Source organism: Dendrobium catenatum, unplaced genomic scaffold, assembly GCF_001605985.2.
Source record: "Dendrobium catenatum unplaced genomic scaffold, ASM160598v2 fragScaff_scaffold_706, whole genome shotgun sequence".
Lineage (NCBI taxonomy): Eukaryota > Viridiplantae > Streptophyta > Magnoliopsida > Asparagales > Orchidaceae > Dendrobium > Dendrobium catenatum.
The window spans coordinates 333,442-354,257 of NW_021319168.1; the positions used below are offsets into that span (position 1 = coordinate 333,442).

The 20,816-nt window shown below is 34.0% G+C and overlaps 1 protein-coding gene across 1 annotated transcript in view; it reads right to left on the bottom strand.

Moving 5' to 3' along the window:
* LOC110113162 overlaps positions 1-20,816 on the bottom strand; it is an 84,659-nt gene that overhangs the window by 34,933 nt on the left and 28,910 nt on the right. Inside the window, exons 4-5 of the mRNA XM_020845610.2 lie at positions 8,329-8,557; positions 3,788-3,952 (exon numbers count right to left, since the gene is read on the bottom strand). Of these exons, the coding sequence (XP_020701269.1) occupies positions 3,788-3,952; positions 8,329-8,557 (394 nt within the window). The remainder of the gene's footprint in view (positions 1-3,787; positions 3,953-8,328; positions 8,558-20,816) is intronic.

A 20,816-nucleotide genomic window follows, 5' to 3' on the forward strand; every position in this document is an offset into this window, starting at 1 on the left:
ATTGATCTCTGATAGCCCATCATCAGACCCAGTTCCTACATCACTAGAGCTCATTATCATATGAAGGATCGACACAAAATAAACCACATGAATTTGAAACATAATTTTTTTTAAGTAAAAGTGTAGATATGTTGCAAATAAGCCGAGGGTCCAAGGGGGCAGCCCCCTGGCGGGGTTCGAGGGCAGCACCCTGGAACAAATTTTATTGTAAGAGTTGTTCTAAAGCTTTCTCTAGCTTCTCGGTATCGCTTGGTACCATTCGGTACCCCTCGGTATCGAGCATTATCAAGCATTAATACTGAGCATGGTACCGAGCATTGCAGAGAGGTACTGAGCGGTACCAAGCAAAATTGAGCAGTATCGAGCTGTACCGAGCAGTACTGAGTACTGAGGTGTACCAAGTACCATGTTTCGATACCGAGCGGTATTGAGCAGTACCGAGCTATATTGAGTACCAAGAGGTACTGAGTTCCGGTACCTTTTTTTATTTTTTCATAGGACACGCATATCTGATACGTGTGTCCAATCAAATTAAAATAATATTTTAATTGGACACAGCAAAGCCGTATTCGTGCCGTATCGAAGGCGTATCCGTATCCGACACGTGTCTGATATAGCATGGCTCATAAATAGGAGTATCCGTGCTATAGAGTTTGCCACCAATCCGTATTGCACCAGTGCAAAAAACTGCTCATAGAAGTCCCCTCCCCCGTTGGTTTAGAAATGTTCTAATAAATAGTCCTTGAATGCTCTACAGCTCTGTATAGGTCTCCTTTGATTCCTCCACTAGAACCACGACAATGCCTTCCCCTCCAAATATAGGCATGTTGCTATCAGTTTCTCCTCATCCGTCAACTCATTGAAGGCAAAGTACCTCTCTGCCTTGTAGATCCATCCATAAGCGTCCTCCCCTTTAAAAATTGGCATCTTCAGCTTCCTCACATTTGGCTCTCCCGCGTTTCCCCGTATTCCTCCATACTTTCCCCTCTTGTAAGAGCTTTGCTCTCCCCACGTCTCCTGATCTTCCCATACATGTTCATTTTCAAACCCCTCTTCACTTTCTTCCCTCTCTCCAAAATCAGCACCCCTCCTACCATAATTTCCCTCCTTTCTCTCCCAACCAGGCACCCTTTACTCCTTGTTCCCTATTTTCACGTCTCTCCATACCTTCCCCCTTTCTCCTCAATGATTTCTACATCGTGTTCCCTCTTATGAAAATCAAAATTCGTAGTTCTTCCCATTGGTCCCTTTGCCTCTGATGCTACTATTTGGATTTGATTTTCCAATAACTTCTTCACCATCAAATGAAGATCGGAAACTTTGTCTTCCACGAATGAAACCTTGTCTTCTACGGATGAAATTTGATCCTCCACCGTGGCTTTTATTTGGCTCATCTCTCCTTCAAAACACTCTTCCAACACATCTACCTCCTTAGCCGCCATCAAAATTTCTAAATTTTTATCCAAAAATCAGCAAGGGTTCCTTCCTCCATATGAAATTTTGCTGCTGGAATTTCAAAAAAATTAGTCCCCCGATGGTCCCAAGACTTGCTCTGATACCAATTTGATAGGAAATACTTGAATTTTTCAAGTAAACCCTAATAAGATTGATAAAAACAATGAGAAAATATCAATATCTTCAATGAAAACAACACAAAACAGTATATTGTATTATAGGAATCAAACCAAAAGCAAGAACAAACAAAGATACAATTGATCCTCAATTCGAGAGGAGGATCATTCTCTCACAATCTCTAGACGATGAATCTAGAGCCAAAAACACCCAAGAGAACTCCAAGAGAATATAATAATAAGCATAACCCTAACCCTAGACAACTCCTATTTAATAAAAACCTCTATAATTTCAAATCCCGAAGTCAAATTTTCCCTCCCTTTCCTAGCTGCCCCTTACTTCTTTCCCTATTAGATTGCCTAGTGGGCCCACTAGGCATGGGCAGCAATTTTCCCCCCAAAGGACGGTCTCCTGTAGCAGAGAACCGACCCTGGAAGTGTCGGTTCAGCCTAAAGCGGCCTAACCTAAATTAAGAAACAACAAGCAATTTCAAAGCCCATTGAGAAAATAATAACAAAGATTAAGGAGAATATCATATTTCATTACCAACTAATAGGTTTGTCTTCAAATGGGAACTTGAATTACTATAAGCACAACCCAAAAAAAGAACATTACTTATTAATAGCAAACCAAATGGAGATAATGAGCCAAATTAAAATTCTAAGAATATGATTGATCGCAAGAAGATCGATCTGTTTGGATTTTAAAAGAGCACAAGAATTCCACAACAATATTCAAAAAGTCAATCTCAAATGTGAAAACTTAACCAAAAGCATGCCAATATTAGTATTCTAGAAATACATCTTATGAGATTTGTACAAGAATTAAGGTTTTTTATTGGAATGATTTTCATTGCAAAAAGGAAACCACTTTGAGAATAAATGTTGTTAGTTGCTTCAATTTAAACACAGAACTTCAATTAAAATAGAGGAAAAAAAGTCAAAATGGTAACTGAACTATTTATAAGTAGTCATTTTAGTCCCAAACTATCTAATGCAACCAATTTAGTCCCTCAACCATTCAAACCTGATCTAAAATAGTCCCTCAGCTCCTCAGTTTGAACCAAACTATCCAACAAAAAGACTATTTTGGATCACATTTCCAGAGTCAAGGTGAACGCATTAATAATCTAGGACTCAAATGATCCCATACAAATAGTCAAGGGACCATTTTGGCATATTTCTCCATTAAAATGTATTACTAATTAAATAGATCTCATCTGAAAAAGTTGCCCCACTCCCTTCTAACCCATATGAATACATACAAAAGCATTAACCCTTGTTCCAAGATCTTCCCTGTAACGAGACTCTAAATCCGAATTATATAGATCATACTCATCAAGCTCAAAGATGCCATGAATGGGCCAAAGGGCCAAGATTGCTTAAGGGAGAGGAAGGCACCACCTTTTAAAAATAAGGTGCCAATTTCCATTAAATGATAAAAAGGACAATCCTATTTACGCTTTCATAACTTCAAAAACTGGCATCTACAACATATTCAACGCAAAATGCAAGGGCCATTAAATAAATAGTTAAAAATGCTCGCCAAGTATCAGAATAAGTAAGAATAAGCATTCAGAAAAATATTTATAAGAGTCCACAATTAAATAGAAATAATTTAGTTTTAGTATACAAAATTGATGATAACATAAATATTTATAAAAAAGGAACAACTAATAACAAAAATGATACTGGTATGATAGCGATAGAATAATAGAACGGTATAAAATTGCAAATGAGAAACTATCGATGCATTATCCAAACCATGGCCAAGAATAATAAGTAGAAAATCAAATCAAAGGAAACAAGAATAAGACCCTTGGCACACAGTATAATTCAAAAAACGTGCAATATTAACATGCAGAGAAAATTAGAGAGAATATCACAGAATTTAGATTGCAAACATAGCTCCAAAGAACAATGAAGCAGAAAGGATTGACATATTGAAGATAAAAGATAAAGGATGAATAAAATGACAGGTTTACATCTCTTAACATATATTGCAGGCCATATGTTCAACAAATAAGAAGTTAAAAACGATTGAAATATAAACAATACACTTATGAACGAAATGAGCTCGTATAAGGAAGGCATCGAGTGCCTTAAGCTGAAACAATTTCCTTTTTAAACTGAATCACTCGGTGAGGCATCAACGCCAGCACAAAAAAGAAGATGCGTAACTTATGCACTATTAAATGTCATTCTGCATATGGTACCTGAAAGTTTCTTGAGAGGAATCCAAATAAAATTTTGTCTTTCTCATCTTTGCTGATCCTGAAAAGACCAGCCAAAACATGAAGCCTATTCAATGCTAAGTATAAAAGTGCACAGTCCTTCGGATTCTTCCGTTTGAGATACTGCAGTCTAGCCAGCTTCTCCATCTGTAGCAATAATAAACGAAGGAAAAATAAGTATTAGAGAACTGCTCGATTTAGCAACGATAGTAGGAGTGTCTTTGTAAAATTTAAAGGTAGAAATAACAATAAGATATTTCAACCTGAAATGTCAACATGGAAACCCAAAAAAAATAGAGAAAAATCATTACCAACAAAAGGAATTTTTTTTTTAAGAAGTGAAAAACTATAAAGAGAAAATGATGTGCTACATCGAGAGCTATTTTGAAGAATTTCCCAAGAAAAAAGGAAGTACACAAGCCAATATACAAATAACATGAAAGTCTATGATACAAAATCCCTAGGAACATAAAACCTACTAAATGACTGAATTTTCTTGCTTCAAACCTATTGAAAATATAGATTTTCTTCTAACTCGTGTCTCGTATAGCAAAAAGAATTTGAAACATCCTATCCACCAAAGAGTTAATCTCTAAGCGCTCTCATGTAAAATATAAGTTTGAAAAGCAGCCCGATCGTGGTTGTGTTAATAATTTGGATGGAGATTAGGTGTTATACTAATAAGTGGAGTAGGATCACGGGTGATGTTTGTAAGTGTAAATGTAACCGTCACCATAGGTCAAACAAATATAGGCACAAGAGCCTCTAGCTCTAAACAAAAATCTAAGATAGGTTATAACTTCTAATTTAAGACCTGATCTAATAGTGAAGTTGCCACCAAAATGATGGAGGTTGAATCTAATAATTTGATTGTGCATCTTAATTGGATTTTTATATTTTTAGATAATTATTAAATATTCAAAGAAAATCTACCCAAAAATTTTGCAAGATGAAAAATATGTTGAGATTCCATCAAATCCCCGCTACTAATATCTACAAATCAAGGAGTCAATCCACACCTCCTTTCTAACTAATAAGTAAGATTTAGCTCAACTAGGACTAGTCACAAAAGGCCTCGAAATACAAGCAATAGCACTATCCACTTTCAATGATTTGTCATTGCAAAATATAAAACACGGTGAATATAAAGTAGAATGGATGAAATAAAGTAAATAAAGTCAAGAAAATGTAATCTAAACTGGAGTGATAAGTGATTCCTCCGAAGAATCAAAATGAGGAAACCACTAAAATATAGTAGGATAGTTGACAGAAAAGGTTGGTGTAGTCTATTTTTGAAGATGGTCTAATAATAACATGATGAGGGTCAATGAGCCTGAAGGAACACCGTTAAAGTAAATGTAAATCAAACAAGATTTTGTATATAATCTTCAGGTTGTACTGGCCAACAATGTATAAAAAGAGAGATCTAGCAAGCTCTTAAATCTCCTTTTCCATAAAGATGGAGCAAATTTTTCGTGATAAGTGGATATGGGGGTGTTAAAATGAATTTCTGGGTCGGGTTCGAGTCCAACCCAAAATTGATCAGCCTTCAATTGATCCAATCTGAACCCGATCCAATTAGACAAATGGATCAGAAATCCAAATTTAGATCAGACCCGACCCGAGTTAACCTGACCTGACCCACTAACCCACGAGCGCATTGAGCGTCGAGTAAGAGGGCAAGTAAGCGAGAGATGAGGGCTAGCTGCAAGAGAGCGAGGACGCGAGGCGAGGGGGAAAGGCACAAGGGAGAGCACGATTTCGGGTCAAATGGGTTGTTTTCATGTTCTCGAGTTAACCCGAACCCGACCCATTTATCAAACAGGTCGACCCGAACCAAGAATTTTCGAGTTGGGTTTTCGAGTCATGTCATATATTGACACCCCTAAGTGGATAGATGCTTATGAGGTGGTGATATTAGATATTGGTAATAGAATAAAAAAAATGATTATTTGAAGTAAAAGAAACCCTTGATCATTCAGCTCACCAACAACATTTGTAAAAGAATGAGGAGGGTGGGCAACTAGAGGCTTATATTCCAAAAGAGAGGAAGTAGGAAGAGCCTCTATGAAGCAAGGAGCCACCAGTATAAGAGGTAGCAACTTAATTGAAGGTTCATCCAAAACCTTAGGAGCAACTAATGTTGGAGAAAGGTAAAATATCAGCTATAGAACCATGCAAAGTCAAAGATGGTGATCGAGCATTAAGTCGATCACTAGAGGAAAAACAAAATTCTGCAAGGCGGAAAAGTAGTTAGAAAAGGTGTGTGAGAGACTGACAACGAATATCCTACTCAATCATGAGCACAAGAAGAGCAAAACGTCAATGACATGAGGCTTCGACAAAAGAAAGCATCCCACGAGCGATGTCTAAGTCGAATGCAAGGGTGAGCAATACACACGTGGGTATGAACATACGAAGAATGCACATAAAGACGAGTGAACGATAAAGATGATGGTGGAAAACAAGAGAAGATACCACGCATACTCATGTAAGAAAAATATTGATTGGAAACAAGTGTCGCTATGGTTCGTTGAGAGAAGCAAAGATGTACACATTAGTATAGTTTCCTATAAAAGAATTTCCACCACCAATAGACATAATTAAAGAATAAAAGTTTTTTTAAAAAATAATTTAATTGAAGAAAATCTCTTCCAATTTAGCACATGAGAATTACAATCATACAAGATAAATGGTAAACCTTTTCCAAATCACGCTCACATGAATTGGAATCCTTATAGAAATAGAGGAGCAGTTAAAAAGCAAAGTTCCACTTTACATAGGTATATACATAAGTAGTTCACATATTTTGTTAAGATATATGAGAAATCTTGAGGAGAGTCTACGACATTTATAGAGTTGTAGAGGAAGGGAAAAAGGGACAAAAACATGAAGTTCACAATTGTTTTTAGAATCTAAGGAAAAGATTGCAATAAAAGAAAAATAAAATCCCTTCTAAATGGAAGATTCATGCAAGTTAATCTTATATATGACGTATGTTTTCCATGGGAATCAATTTTAAAACACAAAACATGCTGATTGATGTCCAACTACACTATAATCAGGATTTTGTACAAAGGAGATTGCATTCTCCAGTCTTTTGACTGCCATAATCAAAACAATAACCATGAGATTTACTCATGGAAGTTGATATAATTCAATTTAGCAGTAATGAAGCTCTCAGCAGAGAGAAATAGTCTAGCTTATTTTCACTGCCCTAAAATGGCCAAAATCCATCATGTAAAAAGGGAATAGGACACCGGTGTGCCACCGGACAAATGAAAAGCTTGATGAAAGTCCAAAACTAACTGCAAGAAGAGTTTACATGATTTAAAAATTTTCCCCTTAGACAACTACTTCTAGATGGAAGCATGCCATTTCTAAGGAGCTAGATACCTTACATTTAGTCAAAATCTTAAGCAAAACAGCTAAACATTCTTCTTTAAGCTACTCATGATTAAGCTTTAAGCATCTAATTCATGCCAAAAACAAGGTCCACAGTTCACACTATACCATTGCAAAATTCAAACATGGTGGATGTCGAAGGCAAAATGTCAATGGTTATTGAAAAATTGACAAAGCCTCACCACCCAAAATATACAACAACAACAACAACAACAACATCAAGCCTTTATCCCACTACGTGGGGTCGGCTACATGAATCCTTTTTCTCCATTGTGTCCTATTAAAAACCAAATTCTCGTTTAAATCTAATAAAGAAAGGTCATTCCTAATATTTTCTAACCAAGTCTTTTTAGGTCTACCCCTACCTTTCTTAACACAAGTCAAATCTAATACCTCTACTCTCTTAACTGGGTCGTCGGAAGGCCGCCTTTTTATGTGACCAAACCATCTAAGGCGACTCTCTCTAATCTTATCTTCTACTGGAGCTACTCCAACCTTTTCACGTATATGCTCATTTCGTATCCTATCTCTAAGGGTAAAGCCACTCATCCATCTAAGCATCCTCATCTCTGCCACACTTAACTTAGTATTATGCTTCTCTTTTAATGGCCAACATTCGGCACCATAAAGCATTGCAGGCCTCACTACCATCTTATAGAATTTTCCCTTAAGTTTGAGGGGTACATTTCTATCACATAACAAGCCCGATGCATTCCGCCACTTCAACCACCCAAAATATACAAAAAAGATAAAAAAAAATTATTGTGCTAATGACCTGCAAGCATAGATAACAAACCATTGTAAACTGGCATTGAGATGCTACGCATTATTTCAAGACCTAGAACTACTTAAGACCATGAAATAACCAATGAACACCAACGTAATAAATTATCCTAAAGCATACCATTTCCAAACGCGATAACAAGTTAATTTAAAAGTAAGAAAACGATTTTCAACATAATACATCAAAAATAAGGAGAGATAATAAAAAGATTTTTATCTTAAGCATTTTATCAAAATCCAGTCAGAAAATTTTTTAAAAGAACTTTAGCGGAACAAGACGAAATCATACAATAACCTTAAAAACGTAGGGCTGACCAAGACAAGCCCATCCTTACTCTTGCCCGTAGTTGGGATGCATTTGTAAGCCAATATCCCAGGCCCAAATTGCGCATTTCTAACCAAGATGGTTCAGTGGACAATATAGAATTTAAAAGATTTTCCTGACAATCAGATTGGCATGCCCATGCAACCAACCATGATTCAATAGCAAATTCTTCCCTGGCAGCCACTCTTCCGACCTTCCGAAGAAATTGAAAATGCTGAAATCTCACTGCAACCCAAAACCTTGACAATTGCAAAGTAATATGATTAATATATCAATTGATAAACACATAAGAGCTCCAAATTCAAGATTTAAAGTTAGCATTTTTTAAATTTTGAAAAAGAAAAAGGAAGACATGCATCTTTTCTGCTGTAGAAGCATACACAATATCGTGTCATATAATTATCTAATGAAAAGTTGGACCATTCAAACTAAGAATACTTCTGATGCAATTAAAATATTGAAAAAAACATACAAATTAGGTCTTCCTTTTAAACATAACAAAATAACACAATAATTAAGACACAAACACACTTAAGCTTTAAAACATAACATGACACAACTTAAACTTATGATAGAACATAAAAACAACACATAAAACTGCTTTTCTTTGCTTGAGACGAAAGATACAAATGGGGTGGTCACTTGCGGATATAAGAAGTAAATAAGAAGCCCGAGACGAAATCGTAGAGTGGAGAAGGGAAATGGAACAAGCTCGCAAGCTTTCCCAAGAAGAAACCCGCAGGTTTTAACTCCATATCATCCTCTTTTTTTTCTTAATTTTTTTAAATAGAAAAGAAGACTAAAAACCTAAAGCTCTGATAAGAAATTGATGTAATAAAAAAAATCGCAAAATTCACACAAACTAGGACATCCTTATAAAATAAGAAAATAGAAAAAATACAACACTTAAACAAAATACAATTCAACTTTCATATAAGGACGATGCATACAAGCTTAGAACATAAAAAAGCAAACATCAAACACCTAAAGTTGCTTTCATTCGTCGAGAAGAAAGATACAAATGGGGTGGTCACTTGAGGAGAGAAGGAGATAAGAAGCCCGAGATGAAGTCGTAGAGAGGAGAAGAGAAGTGGAACAAGCTCGCATGCTTTTCCAAGAAGAAACCCGCAGGTTTTTTGCTCCAAAAATTATCACATAATCTCTTCTTGTATTCTTCAAAACACCACATATCTATAGTTAAAAAGGAAGCTAAACAACCCAAAGTACCTCCAGCTGAACCACTCAGGAAAGGGGAAACAGAAGGCCAGCAGGCAGTCCAGGAGTAGCACCCGAAGGGGCTACAAGGGCGATAGGAACGGGCGCCAACAGGGAACCGGAACAGGCAGCCACGAGGAGAGGAACCAGCCACGGGACAAGAGCCAGACGGAGGAACTGAAAGGCCAGCAAAGAGAGGAGGGAAAGGGGGCATGAACTTGGATATGCATTAATTAAATAATAATGAGCTAATTTAAGTAGAAATACATAGCAGCATGCCAAAATGGACAGCAAAACTGAGGCAACCAAGTCCAAACAAGGAACCAACTCATCCCAAAACTAAAGCACATCAATTGCGCACCCCCCCCCCCCTCTTTTCTTTCCCTACATCAACTTCTTTGAGTACAAACTCCAAATGGCATATTAGACATGTTAGATAAACCATTAAAGGTCACCAAACAATAGAAACAAAAATTGAAAACCGAATACTATCAAAATTAGGCACAAAATATTGCAAACTCAGTTATGACCCGGTAACATTGACAAAATTAACATGACAAACCACTTTTCAAAACCAATAATCATTTAGGCTTCATTTGAGACAGTTTTATTACTGTTTTCAAAAGCAGCTTTAAAATATAAAAATTTATTAAAAGCAGCAAAAAAGCAGTGGCCTAAACTATCTCAAATGAAGTCTTAATTAAGAAGGTTTAACAAATGGAAAAAAATTCACTCTCAGATGCAACCACCAAGGAATAATACATCTTGGCAGACACCTAAACGCACTATGGATATGGATCAAGTACAAGATTTATCTCCAGGTTTAACATCTTTAGGGTTTTTTAGATGAATAACAAAGGGAAAATTTATACCCATTAGTTAAGTAGATAAAATTAATGTCTAAAGACTATGAGGGAGAAGGGGTGGACCTAAGGTTACATACATATAAATTATTGAAAATAATTTGTGAAGAACAAATTTAACACATCAGGCAATACTTAGCAGAAATAAATGATAACTGAGGATTCATAAAACCGAAGCTAAATAATCATGATAAGGCTAATGGCAACCACAAATTTACCTCTCTAAGATGACAAGTCCAAACAATAATTATGCTGGGTAGACAAAGCAAACCCAATCATCAATTAAGACAAACTAGCCCAGTTAACTCCTATTTTGACAGCTTGAGTAATAGAAAAGTCTTTCAAGGAAAGAATTGAGCTTGAACAGCTTTCAGAGCACGTTGAGGCTTATAACGTAAGCTCCCACCAATGTAGAGTTTAAGGATACATTTATATAGTCAATATAATCAATAACGTTGTTTCTTAGACCCCGCATTGGTGGGAATATATAAAGATAGGTGTGCAGAAGATATGTAATCAGTCTAGTCTATTATGTTGATTAATTTTAATCCTAAACAATTTGTATACAAGATCCAGAATTTCTCAGAGCAGGTGCAAAAAAGGAACTAGCTTCCTTGCCTAGGACTGCAAACCTTCCAGGTTAGCTTCATTCTTTGCTGAAATAAAATTGGGACTCTAAGCTGTTCAAAAAATTGGAATCAACCTCAAACCAAATTTCACCCTAACCTGACCAGAGCTGAAATAGTGGGAAAGGGTTGGATCAGTTTTTAAATTCTGGTTATATATATATATATATATATATCCTTTCATTAGCTTGATAAAACGAGAACTGATGCTAGTCTATTGGCCAGTGCATTATTAGTGGCTTTTACTAACTAAATCAAACAAATATCTTCAAACTTAATTTAACATAAATTAATCTATGAGACCTGACTACGATGAAGAAAATTGAACAAAGAACTGAGAATAGATCTATAAGAATTGGATCCAAAATACATGGGATTTTAAACAACTCAAGTTGAAAGAATTGCACCAAATGGGCTAGGTGTGGCCTAGTTCCTTAGTTCCACTTAGCACATTCATCAAAACCTTGATTCTTCCTTAGCACACCTCTAGCACAACCTAAAGCAAGCATTAATTGCAAATCCTACAAAATCAAGTGTAGCTTACCCCAAGTAAAGCCAAAGAAATGAATGCAAAGCATCACAACTGAAGTTTGTCATAAATCACTAAAATGAACTTATTGTCGCTTCTTGATTCCCATCATGTACATATTTTAACCTTAAAAGTTGATTATTCAAGACTTTTCTCATGGAAATCATGCTATGTGGATGTCTTTCTGATGTTTTACTTAAATGGCCTCCTCAATTTGATTAATCCAAGGAGCCAACTGTAAATCCAGTTTGGATTGATTTTTCTCAGCTCTGAATTCACTACTTAAGCCAATTCACCATGTTTTCTTTTGGTTTTGTTTTTTTGTAAAATTGCTTCAAGTGGATGCTATTATTGCTAAACTCTCCAGGCCGCCATGAAATAAACATTTTATCCCATTGAAGAAGGAGATTTGGATTGGCTCCATTATTATTGGTTAAATGTAAAATTTGATGGTGTTCCTTTATATTATTCTTTCTGCAAAACTTTTTGGTCACAACATCACAGGATGCTTCAAAGATCGCTCAGAAATTGAGGAAATCATCTTTCCATAAGACTAGCAATCATCAAATAGGAGAGCACTCAGATGAAGAAAACCCTAACTGCAAACTTCTTCTAATATAGTTTGTACTCAAAACCTAGAATATACTTTAAATATTGTTATGAAAACAGAGCCTCCTCCCCAGGATGTTCAGTTTACCAAAGGCAACAGTTGGCACCTCATATGCATGCAACATCATTGATCCAAATCCACCCATATGTATTTGCTACTCATGATAATTCTGTTGTTAGGGGTATTGGTAATCCAAATACCCAGTATGACTCTGATGACGGTGTTCGAAGAAGACATGGGCAAAAAGTTCCAAATTTCATTTGCCAAAAGAGGCCAAAATAGAAAATTAAATAAATCACCATTCTTCAAGGTTTATTACATATCAAGAAAGATAATATAAATGAGGGAACATGATGTTCTCAACTCTTCCTACATTGTTATACGTTTAACTATGATGACAAATTTTAAATGCTTCTTTTCGACTAATTTTTTTTTAATTGCTGAACTCATTTTTGGAATGAAGTTCACAATCATTCATTGATGCATTTGAACTCAAGGCGACTCAATTAAAATTGACTAATTAAGACAAATTCAACTCAATTTAATTGATTAGATTGTTCGATTTGATGTTAATTCCATCAAAACTGGTTAAATTGCGTTGAATCAACTCAATTTAGTTGAAACGAGTCAAATCAAATCAAATCGAGTAGAATTAAGTTGCCTTGAGTCAAATTAAATTAATTCGGGCCAAATTGAGTTCAATTAAGCCTAATTAAGTTGAAACAACTTCAACTGAATCAAATCGACTCGAATCGAGTCTAACTAACCCAAATTGAATCAAAGTCAAACCCAAATCAACTCATTCGAGTAGGCCAATTTTTTATTTGAGCATTTACAAATTAAGAAACCCATAATCTAATGGTTGAAACTAAATATTTGTCAGTCTTTTTTCCATGATCCCCCGGCATAATAAAGACTATATCAAGGGTAGTGTGAATGCATCAATTTGGGGTTGTTGAGGGGCACGATCATTCATATATAGCCCATCTTGGGAACTATACGGTATTGTGACAAGAATGATGCTACTTCGGCTGGCGGAAACAAGAGGAAGGAGATTTTCTGTGTGATTTGGGTGAACCGAGCGACATTTTTTTATTCTTCCAGAGGGAGAGAACTGGTGGAGGGGTTTTTTCCTTGTTGAGTTTGATTTTCTCCAGAGAAATGAGAAGAATGAAGTGCTTGAGAGGGTCATTTCGTGTGCGTCTAGATAGAGTCGAGGGAGAGGAGATGGAAGCACGTAATCCTTGAAAAACTAAGAAGGGTCGAGCAACCTCTAGCAAGCAACTTGGGAAATCTAACTTCTACTGGTGCTTCTCCTTCCTGCTTCAACTTCCAGAATCAAAGAAAGGTAGTTGCCGACTTCGTTTCTTCCAAAAATGAGAGCTCCTTTTTGTGGCTTTCAAAAACAAGATAGAAAACGGGTAAAACTAGGGACCTTTCCTATAGCCTATGTAGAAAATTGAGCGAACTTTTTCCTTCTTGTCTTCAGTTTATCCTAAATATTGTAAAGCTTCTTTGTGTCTCCAACTAAAACGAAGAAAATCCTTCTCTCAACTCTAAGAAACAAAGAGAGAGAGCAACGACGAGATTCCTTACAAGCTTAGGAGCAAGCTATAAACGGAGTTGACATCCAGAACAATCCACAAAATAGCCTACCTTCATTTCATTTGTTTTTTATTTCATTCAAAAGAAGGCGCTATAGCCAGAAACCATCAAACTAGCTCTGGTGAGGCAAAAAATTTTCAAAAACTTAGCAAAACTGTTGATGTGAATGCATGACGATCCATCAACCTTAGGTCCATTTAGATCACCCTTAGATTAGGAATGTAACACAACCCCATTGTCTTCCTCACCAATTTGTGGAAATTTGGTGATTTCCAATGGATTATTCTTATTTGGAAATTCGATTAGGTCAATCAAACCTCGGATCATTAAACTCATATCCAATGATCCCCCATTGTATGAAAGCACATTCGCCAAATCAAAAATAGAAGCTTGAGTAGATTTGATTATTTTTACTTAGTTTACATCCTTGCATATGTTAATAAAAATCCCTAGACACTTAGGAGTTTGCTTGATTTTCAAATAGAAATTTAAATAGCATATACTCTTTACAATTAAATAAAATTAAATATATCACGTTAAGTTGAACCCATTAATATGATGAACTTAAATCAAACATGAATTTTAAATGAAATAAAAAATTAAATCATTCCTAAAGATCAAACTAGAATACAAAATTAATAAAGACCAAATCAAAATTAAACAATTCAAAAGATATAGCGTTTAATTTTATAATTAAATCTTGCTAAGATCCTTCTTAAAATAAAATCAAATATAAGGCCTAGTAAATTCAATTTAGTCATATACACTCAAATTCAAATCAAATTATATTAAATAGAATCAATTAATACATAATCATGCTAAACTCATTCTCAAAATCAAATTAAATGTAAATTTAATAAATATGAAATCATACACACATGAGTTGTATAACATTAATCAAACTCTGATCAAACTTAAAATCAAATATGAAATAAAAGTTTCAATAATCAAATTAAAACAAACTCATTGCACAAACAAACATAGTTAGCTCCTAAAACTCATGAATGAAGAAAAATCCTAAAAGTACAATTGACCCTTCTCTGAGTTCATCTCAGACTCAGAGAAGAGAATCTTGTAACATTAAAAACCCTATCAAAATTAGGATTAATTTGAATAAAAAAGAAAAACATAAAACCTTAATTAAATATTTGATTTTGCTCTAAATGACGTCAATTTTTTGTGACTAGGAAGGTCAAAGACTTCCTAGAGGAGTTTTATGGATTTTTAACTTCATTTAGGCGTCCTAGTGAATCACTTTACCTAATTAAGGTTCTAAATTTAACTTAAAAATTCATAAAATCTAAAATTAACCAAAATAATTCAAAAATATATCAAATTTCACTTAAATGCCGCCCCTAAATTGTATAAACATAGGGTTAAAGTTTTGAGTCATTTGAAGAACATAACTTAAAATTAATGCAAAATAGCCCTAGGGGAATTTGTATAAATTCTCCTTGGTTTGAAGTCCAAATGATTAAATTTATGGAATAAGACTTGAGTTAAATATTGACCATTGATGTAGAGAATCACTAGAAGTCGATATCAAATTCTTAATTGAATAAAAACCTGCCATATCTGACATTTTCATAACACTCAGAATCATGGTTTTGAAATTGGTTCGTTTGCATTTCACACCAAGTAAGATTGTAATTCCAAAAGAGTCGGGCTATCTCAAACTCTTTACAAAATCAAGGATATAGGTCCCACTGGCATTTAGTTAGACTATGTTTGAGCTACAACCCTATAGCACCTTATTTTTAGGTTTCATAGTTGATTCTCTACATCATAAGCTCTGACCCTATGGGCATTTTTTCTAACCTTGTGATTGAGAAATATAATACCTGATTTTTTAATAAAATGTCAACTTAAACACTAAACTTCAACTTCAAAACTATAAAGCCCAATAATATTATAGTTTAAGATGCATCTGAGCTTCTCAGTATCGTGTATCTCCTACTTCTTCTCCTTTAACTCCTTAAAATAAGAATATTTCAAATTTGAATCAATCCCTCTTGAAATCTCAAATTTTTATAATTCTTGCTTGTAATCTATAACAATCAAAAACTAATTATCACAATCTTAATGAAAATTTTTTCTTAAAAACTCTCAACTTTAATTGTCCTTATAGGGAATAAGTATATCAGTTTAAAATAAACCTTATTTTATTTAGCTTTTAAATAAAGTAGGAGAAATTCTTTTGAAAAATTGCTGACCAAAATTTAAACTTAGACAATATCTTTATTCTCATATTTGAACTCTTAGTGAAATAATATTTCTATCCTCCGAGATATTATTTTCCTTTCTAGGATGATTTGATTATGAGGATAATAAAAATATCTTAGTTATTATGATTGAATATATAATTGAATGATATTTCAATCTTTCGAGATTGTATGTTATTTTTATGATAATTCAATTACAACAATTAAGAGAAAACTTGTATATTTTGTATTTTAATCCATTGAGAAATAATATTTTTTTTCTTTTGAGATAATGTATTCGCAATGTCATGTTCGATTATTAGGATAGAAATTCAAAATCATATTATATTTATTTTCTCAACAAAATGTTTTTACTCTTTTCAATGACTACGTATAAAATCTTTTTAAAAGTAAAAAAAAACATTGAAACATCCATGTCCATAAATAATTATAACCCAAAAAACTCTTCCTAGCATCTTCTCTTCAAAGAAAAATGTTAAGGCCCCATCTCTTTCACAAACCCCCAATACTTTAAATCTCTATAGTAACACCTCTTCTCGCTGCCCAAAAATACTACAGGCCAAAAAATCAAAACTTTTAGTTTCATTGTAAACACTAAAGGGCCACCTAAAGAAAATAAAGCAATTTTTTAAAGACAAATATATTATATTAGTAATGATATGAGTACAATATCAGGCAATTTTAAAGAATTGCTAGTAGAAAATTGAAATATCCAAAATATAGGCTTAAATAATAGAATATGATAAAGCAAGAGTCCATCTAACATAATATAAGAACCCAAGGAGTCCTCGTATAAAGCGACTTACTTGAAGTTAGGTAAATCTTAAAAACCAGCAATATATTTTCTTTTTGTTGTTACCCCTCTTAATAGTGAGAATTTGAAATCTTTTGTCCACTAGATCTTTTATACCAAAAAATACTTAGATGAAAGTCCAAAGATTACAAATTTTGATCACCAATATCACCAACAATAAGATAATCACGAGTTATTACATATGATAGATTTGGGTTAATGATCTTATGGCAAATGAGGCGGCCAAGAACACCCTAGGAAGGCTCTGAATCCATGACAAAAACTAAAGTGGGTCCGAAGTTGCACACAAATCATAATAGAAAAGAATATATATATATATATAAGCCCCTATATTATTTTGGTGTTGATTTTTTGTGATTGATTTTGTATTTCTTTTGAGTGCGCGTTAAAAATGCATATATTTTTTCTATATTTCTTCTGATATTTTGCTTAAGGGTTGCGGGGACAATTTGTGCGATAGACTTTTAGGAGTAAATTTTATATCCATTACAATATAAATAATTTTAAAATAAATCATAAGATAATATTTTCTAATAATCCAAAAATAAGTTAACTTTTTCAAAACCAAAATGAAATCCAAAGCCTCTTTATGGATCTTAGTATGCAATATAATATTTGATACATTACAGATGTGCATATCAATCAACATTAAACCCGTGTATTACATTATGAACATCATATGCATATCCTTGTGAGTTATATAGAAAAAAAAAAGCTCTCACTTAAAAGACTACATAATAAAAAAATTGCATTCTGAGTCAGTATTTACACTCGTGATCAGGCATCTTAATTGATTAACTTAAAAGCTCTCTTTTCTAAAATTAAAAAAAACCTTATCTGTTTTGTATATGCATTAAGACTAAGACCATGTAGTTTTAGAAACACTTTGGTGGGTTTAGTTGGCTATCATATCCAGGCAATAATGTAAAACCAGAAATCACACTGACTTAACAAGTGAGATTTCAAGTTTATATGTCTCATGCATTTTGGTATATTTAGATCTATGTTAATACATATCAATGACTCTCATCTTAGATCTAAAATCTAAGTCTAATGTACTTTTGAGTTACATCATAAGTCCTCACCTTCTAAGACATTTCCTAGATATTTTGCAATCTGAATATAAACCTTTATTTTTTAAATGAAATTGATCAACTTGAACTTAAATTCAATCTAAAAATAGGAAAGCCAAATAGAGGATAGTACCAATTATTTATAGGTTTCTCAAAATCAAGTACCCTTATATTTTTCCTTTGGCTTCTATTCAAATATAAAACCCGAAAACGATAATCGTAGGTCGTCGCACGCTTTTCGATGCGTTGCGACGAAACTTAAGTTTAACGGAACTTGACGGAAATAATTTCATAAAATCCTACGTAAAATTCTGATCGATTTGGTATATAGAACTTGTATCCAATTTCGCCTAAATATGGAGTTTAAAAATTGTGGAATTTTCTAAATGCCCAAACTACCCTTGGTTAATTTTAAAGCTGGAATTACTTAAGTGAGTGAAATTAGGACTTTTTGGCAAACCCTTTCTCCTAATATAGCAAAACAAAGCCCTCCCCCTCTCATTTTCACGCACGGTTCGGCCGAACAAGGAGAACGCGGACGGGATGGACAGCACGGGCTCTGCGGGCTCCTCTCCGGCGAAGAAATTAGTGCAAATCGAAGAGGACGATTAGGGGAATCTTAAGATATGATTGTTTCGAAACGAATCCCTCTCAATCTCAAGTTATTTGGAGATGAAAATTTTAGGGTTTTACAAAATTTTGATTTTCTTTCAAAATTTCTTTACAAAACCTTTAAGGAATGATTAGGGAAGTAATTTAATGGTGAAAATGAAGTTTTTGGAGGAATTTTCGGAAATCGGAAAGTTAGGGCAATTACCTAAATTTTAATTTCTATAAAGTGATTTTACAAAAATTGTTTCTAAGGGCTTTGGAATATATTTAAAACAAAATTTTGAGTTTTTATAATAAATTTCATTTTTCTTAATTCCCTAATTAATTTAATCCGAAAATAATTAACTTAATTATTAATTATGATTTAGGGAAATGTTTAGATTGATATTATGATGAAAATTCATGATTTAGGGATTTCAAAATTTTAGATTTATAACAATTCCAAAAATAGTAATTAAATTATTTTAATTATTGAAAATATTTGTGATGTGTGTTTAGTTCAATTGTAATTATCCTTAGGTGTGGATTAAGGAGACGACACGTGGTTAAGCAACGTCGTGCAGCGTTGTGGTGGTTATTAGATACTTGTAAGGTAGGTGATTACATTTAAATTAAGTTTATGAAATTTAATTAAATATTTCTGCATTTTTAAAAATGTTACAAGTTAATATTCATAAATTTTTTATTATGGTTTTAGCTTTTCAATTCTTGCTTTTATGTATGACATGTTACTTAAAAATATTCCAGTTAATTAAACAAAATTTAAGACATAAGAGATGGAATTTTATTACCCAAAAATTATTGAAGAACATATGATGTATTGAATAATTTCTATACTCATTGATGAATATAAGTATTATAAAATGCATGTGTATGTTGATCCGGAAGTGCCAAAATGATAATGGGATTCTACGGAGCCAAATGATAAAGGAGTTTGAAGAGCCAAATGGTAATAGGGTTATTTGGAGCCAAACGGTAAAGGAAATGGTCAATGACTGTATGATCAATACAAAACTATGATACTTTCAGGACGGGTGCTTATTATACTATGATTATGAAATTTATGCATTATTATGGAAGGATTTAAGGAAAAATGAAATCTTCATAAAACAGAAATGAAAGAATGATTAAAAGGAAATGTTTTAAGGAAATAATTATAAAAATGCTTTATAATTCATGCCAACAAGTGTTTATTATAATATTTCATTATTTTATTTTCATACTTAATGACATGTTTAAGAAAGAAAAGAAAAATATTTTACAAATTTAAGATAAATATTTTTCACCTGCTGATTGTTGGGTCATCCTATTTTTGGAAATATTTTTTAGGAGACTGTTAAGAAGTGAAAACTACGAGACGACAATACACCTACCGTCATAGAGGACCTCAGTAAGAGATTTTTTTTATGTTTACTGTTTTGAGTTTGAGTTAATGGTTTGCATCTGAACAGTTTGTTGGAGTTTATGTAATTATTGATGTTTATGTTTTAGTTGTTGTGGTGAGAAGAAACAAACTTGGAACACTTTCATTTGAAGTTTTAGTGGCTCTTTCTTATTATTTATGAATGATGTTTATGTTTTGTTATAAAAGTTAAATTAAATTGATTATGGTTTTTATATGTTATGGTATCTTTCCGTACGACTGTTTGCTCCCGCCCCGTTAATTCGGGCTAGCCGGGTCGGGTCGGGACATCAAAATCAACCATTAAAAAAGTGGATGAGGAGTCTGTATTGAGTCGCGCCTCAAGTCGAGGCGGAAGTCATGCGTATCGGGGCTTAGACCTCGAACCATCCAGCGAAGCCTACGATTTTTTTGCATAAGACGTACGCATCAGAGCGTAACGCCTTCGAGGCAGTACGAGGCACCGCCTCGAAAAAAAAATTTTGGTATGTATGTAAATACGACGCTGCCAATTCGTGTTCGCATATTCGCGTATAAGATTAGGGCTTCCTGTGAGAATTGAAAGGCTAGCTAGAGGCGAAGCCGTGAAGGAAAGAGACTGATGCTATCAAGAAATTCTGTACTTTTTATTTTATTTGAACAATAGTGTATTTTGTTTTCTTTTCTTTTTTAGCTATCCAATGATGGGAAAGCATCCAATGATCATGGTAGGTAGTGCATATGGCTTGGTAGACCTTTGGTTTGTTGGCTCGATTGGTCCCTGGCTGCTGGTGGTTCACGGGTTGGCTGTTTTGGAGCATTTGGTTTTGAGCTGATTCTCTAAGTTGCTTGAGCTGAAGTTTAGTAGCTCTTTAATTCTCAAAAAGGTACCTCATTAAGAAGAGTTTACTTTTGGAGTGGCCTTGTCCCTTCCCCTTCCCCTTTCTT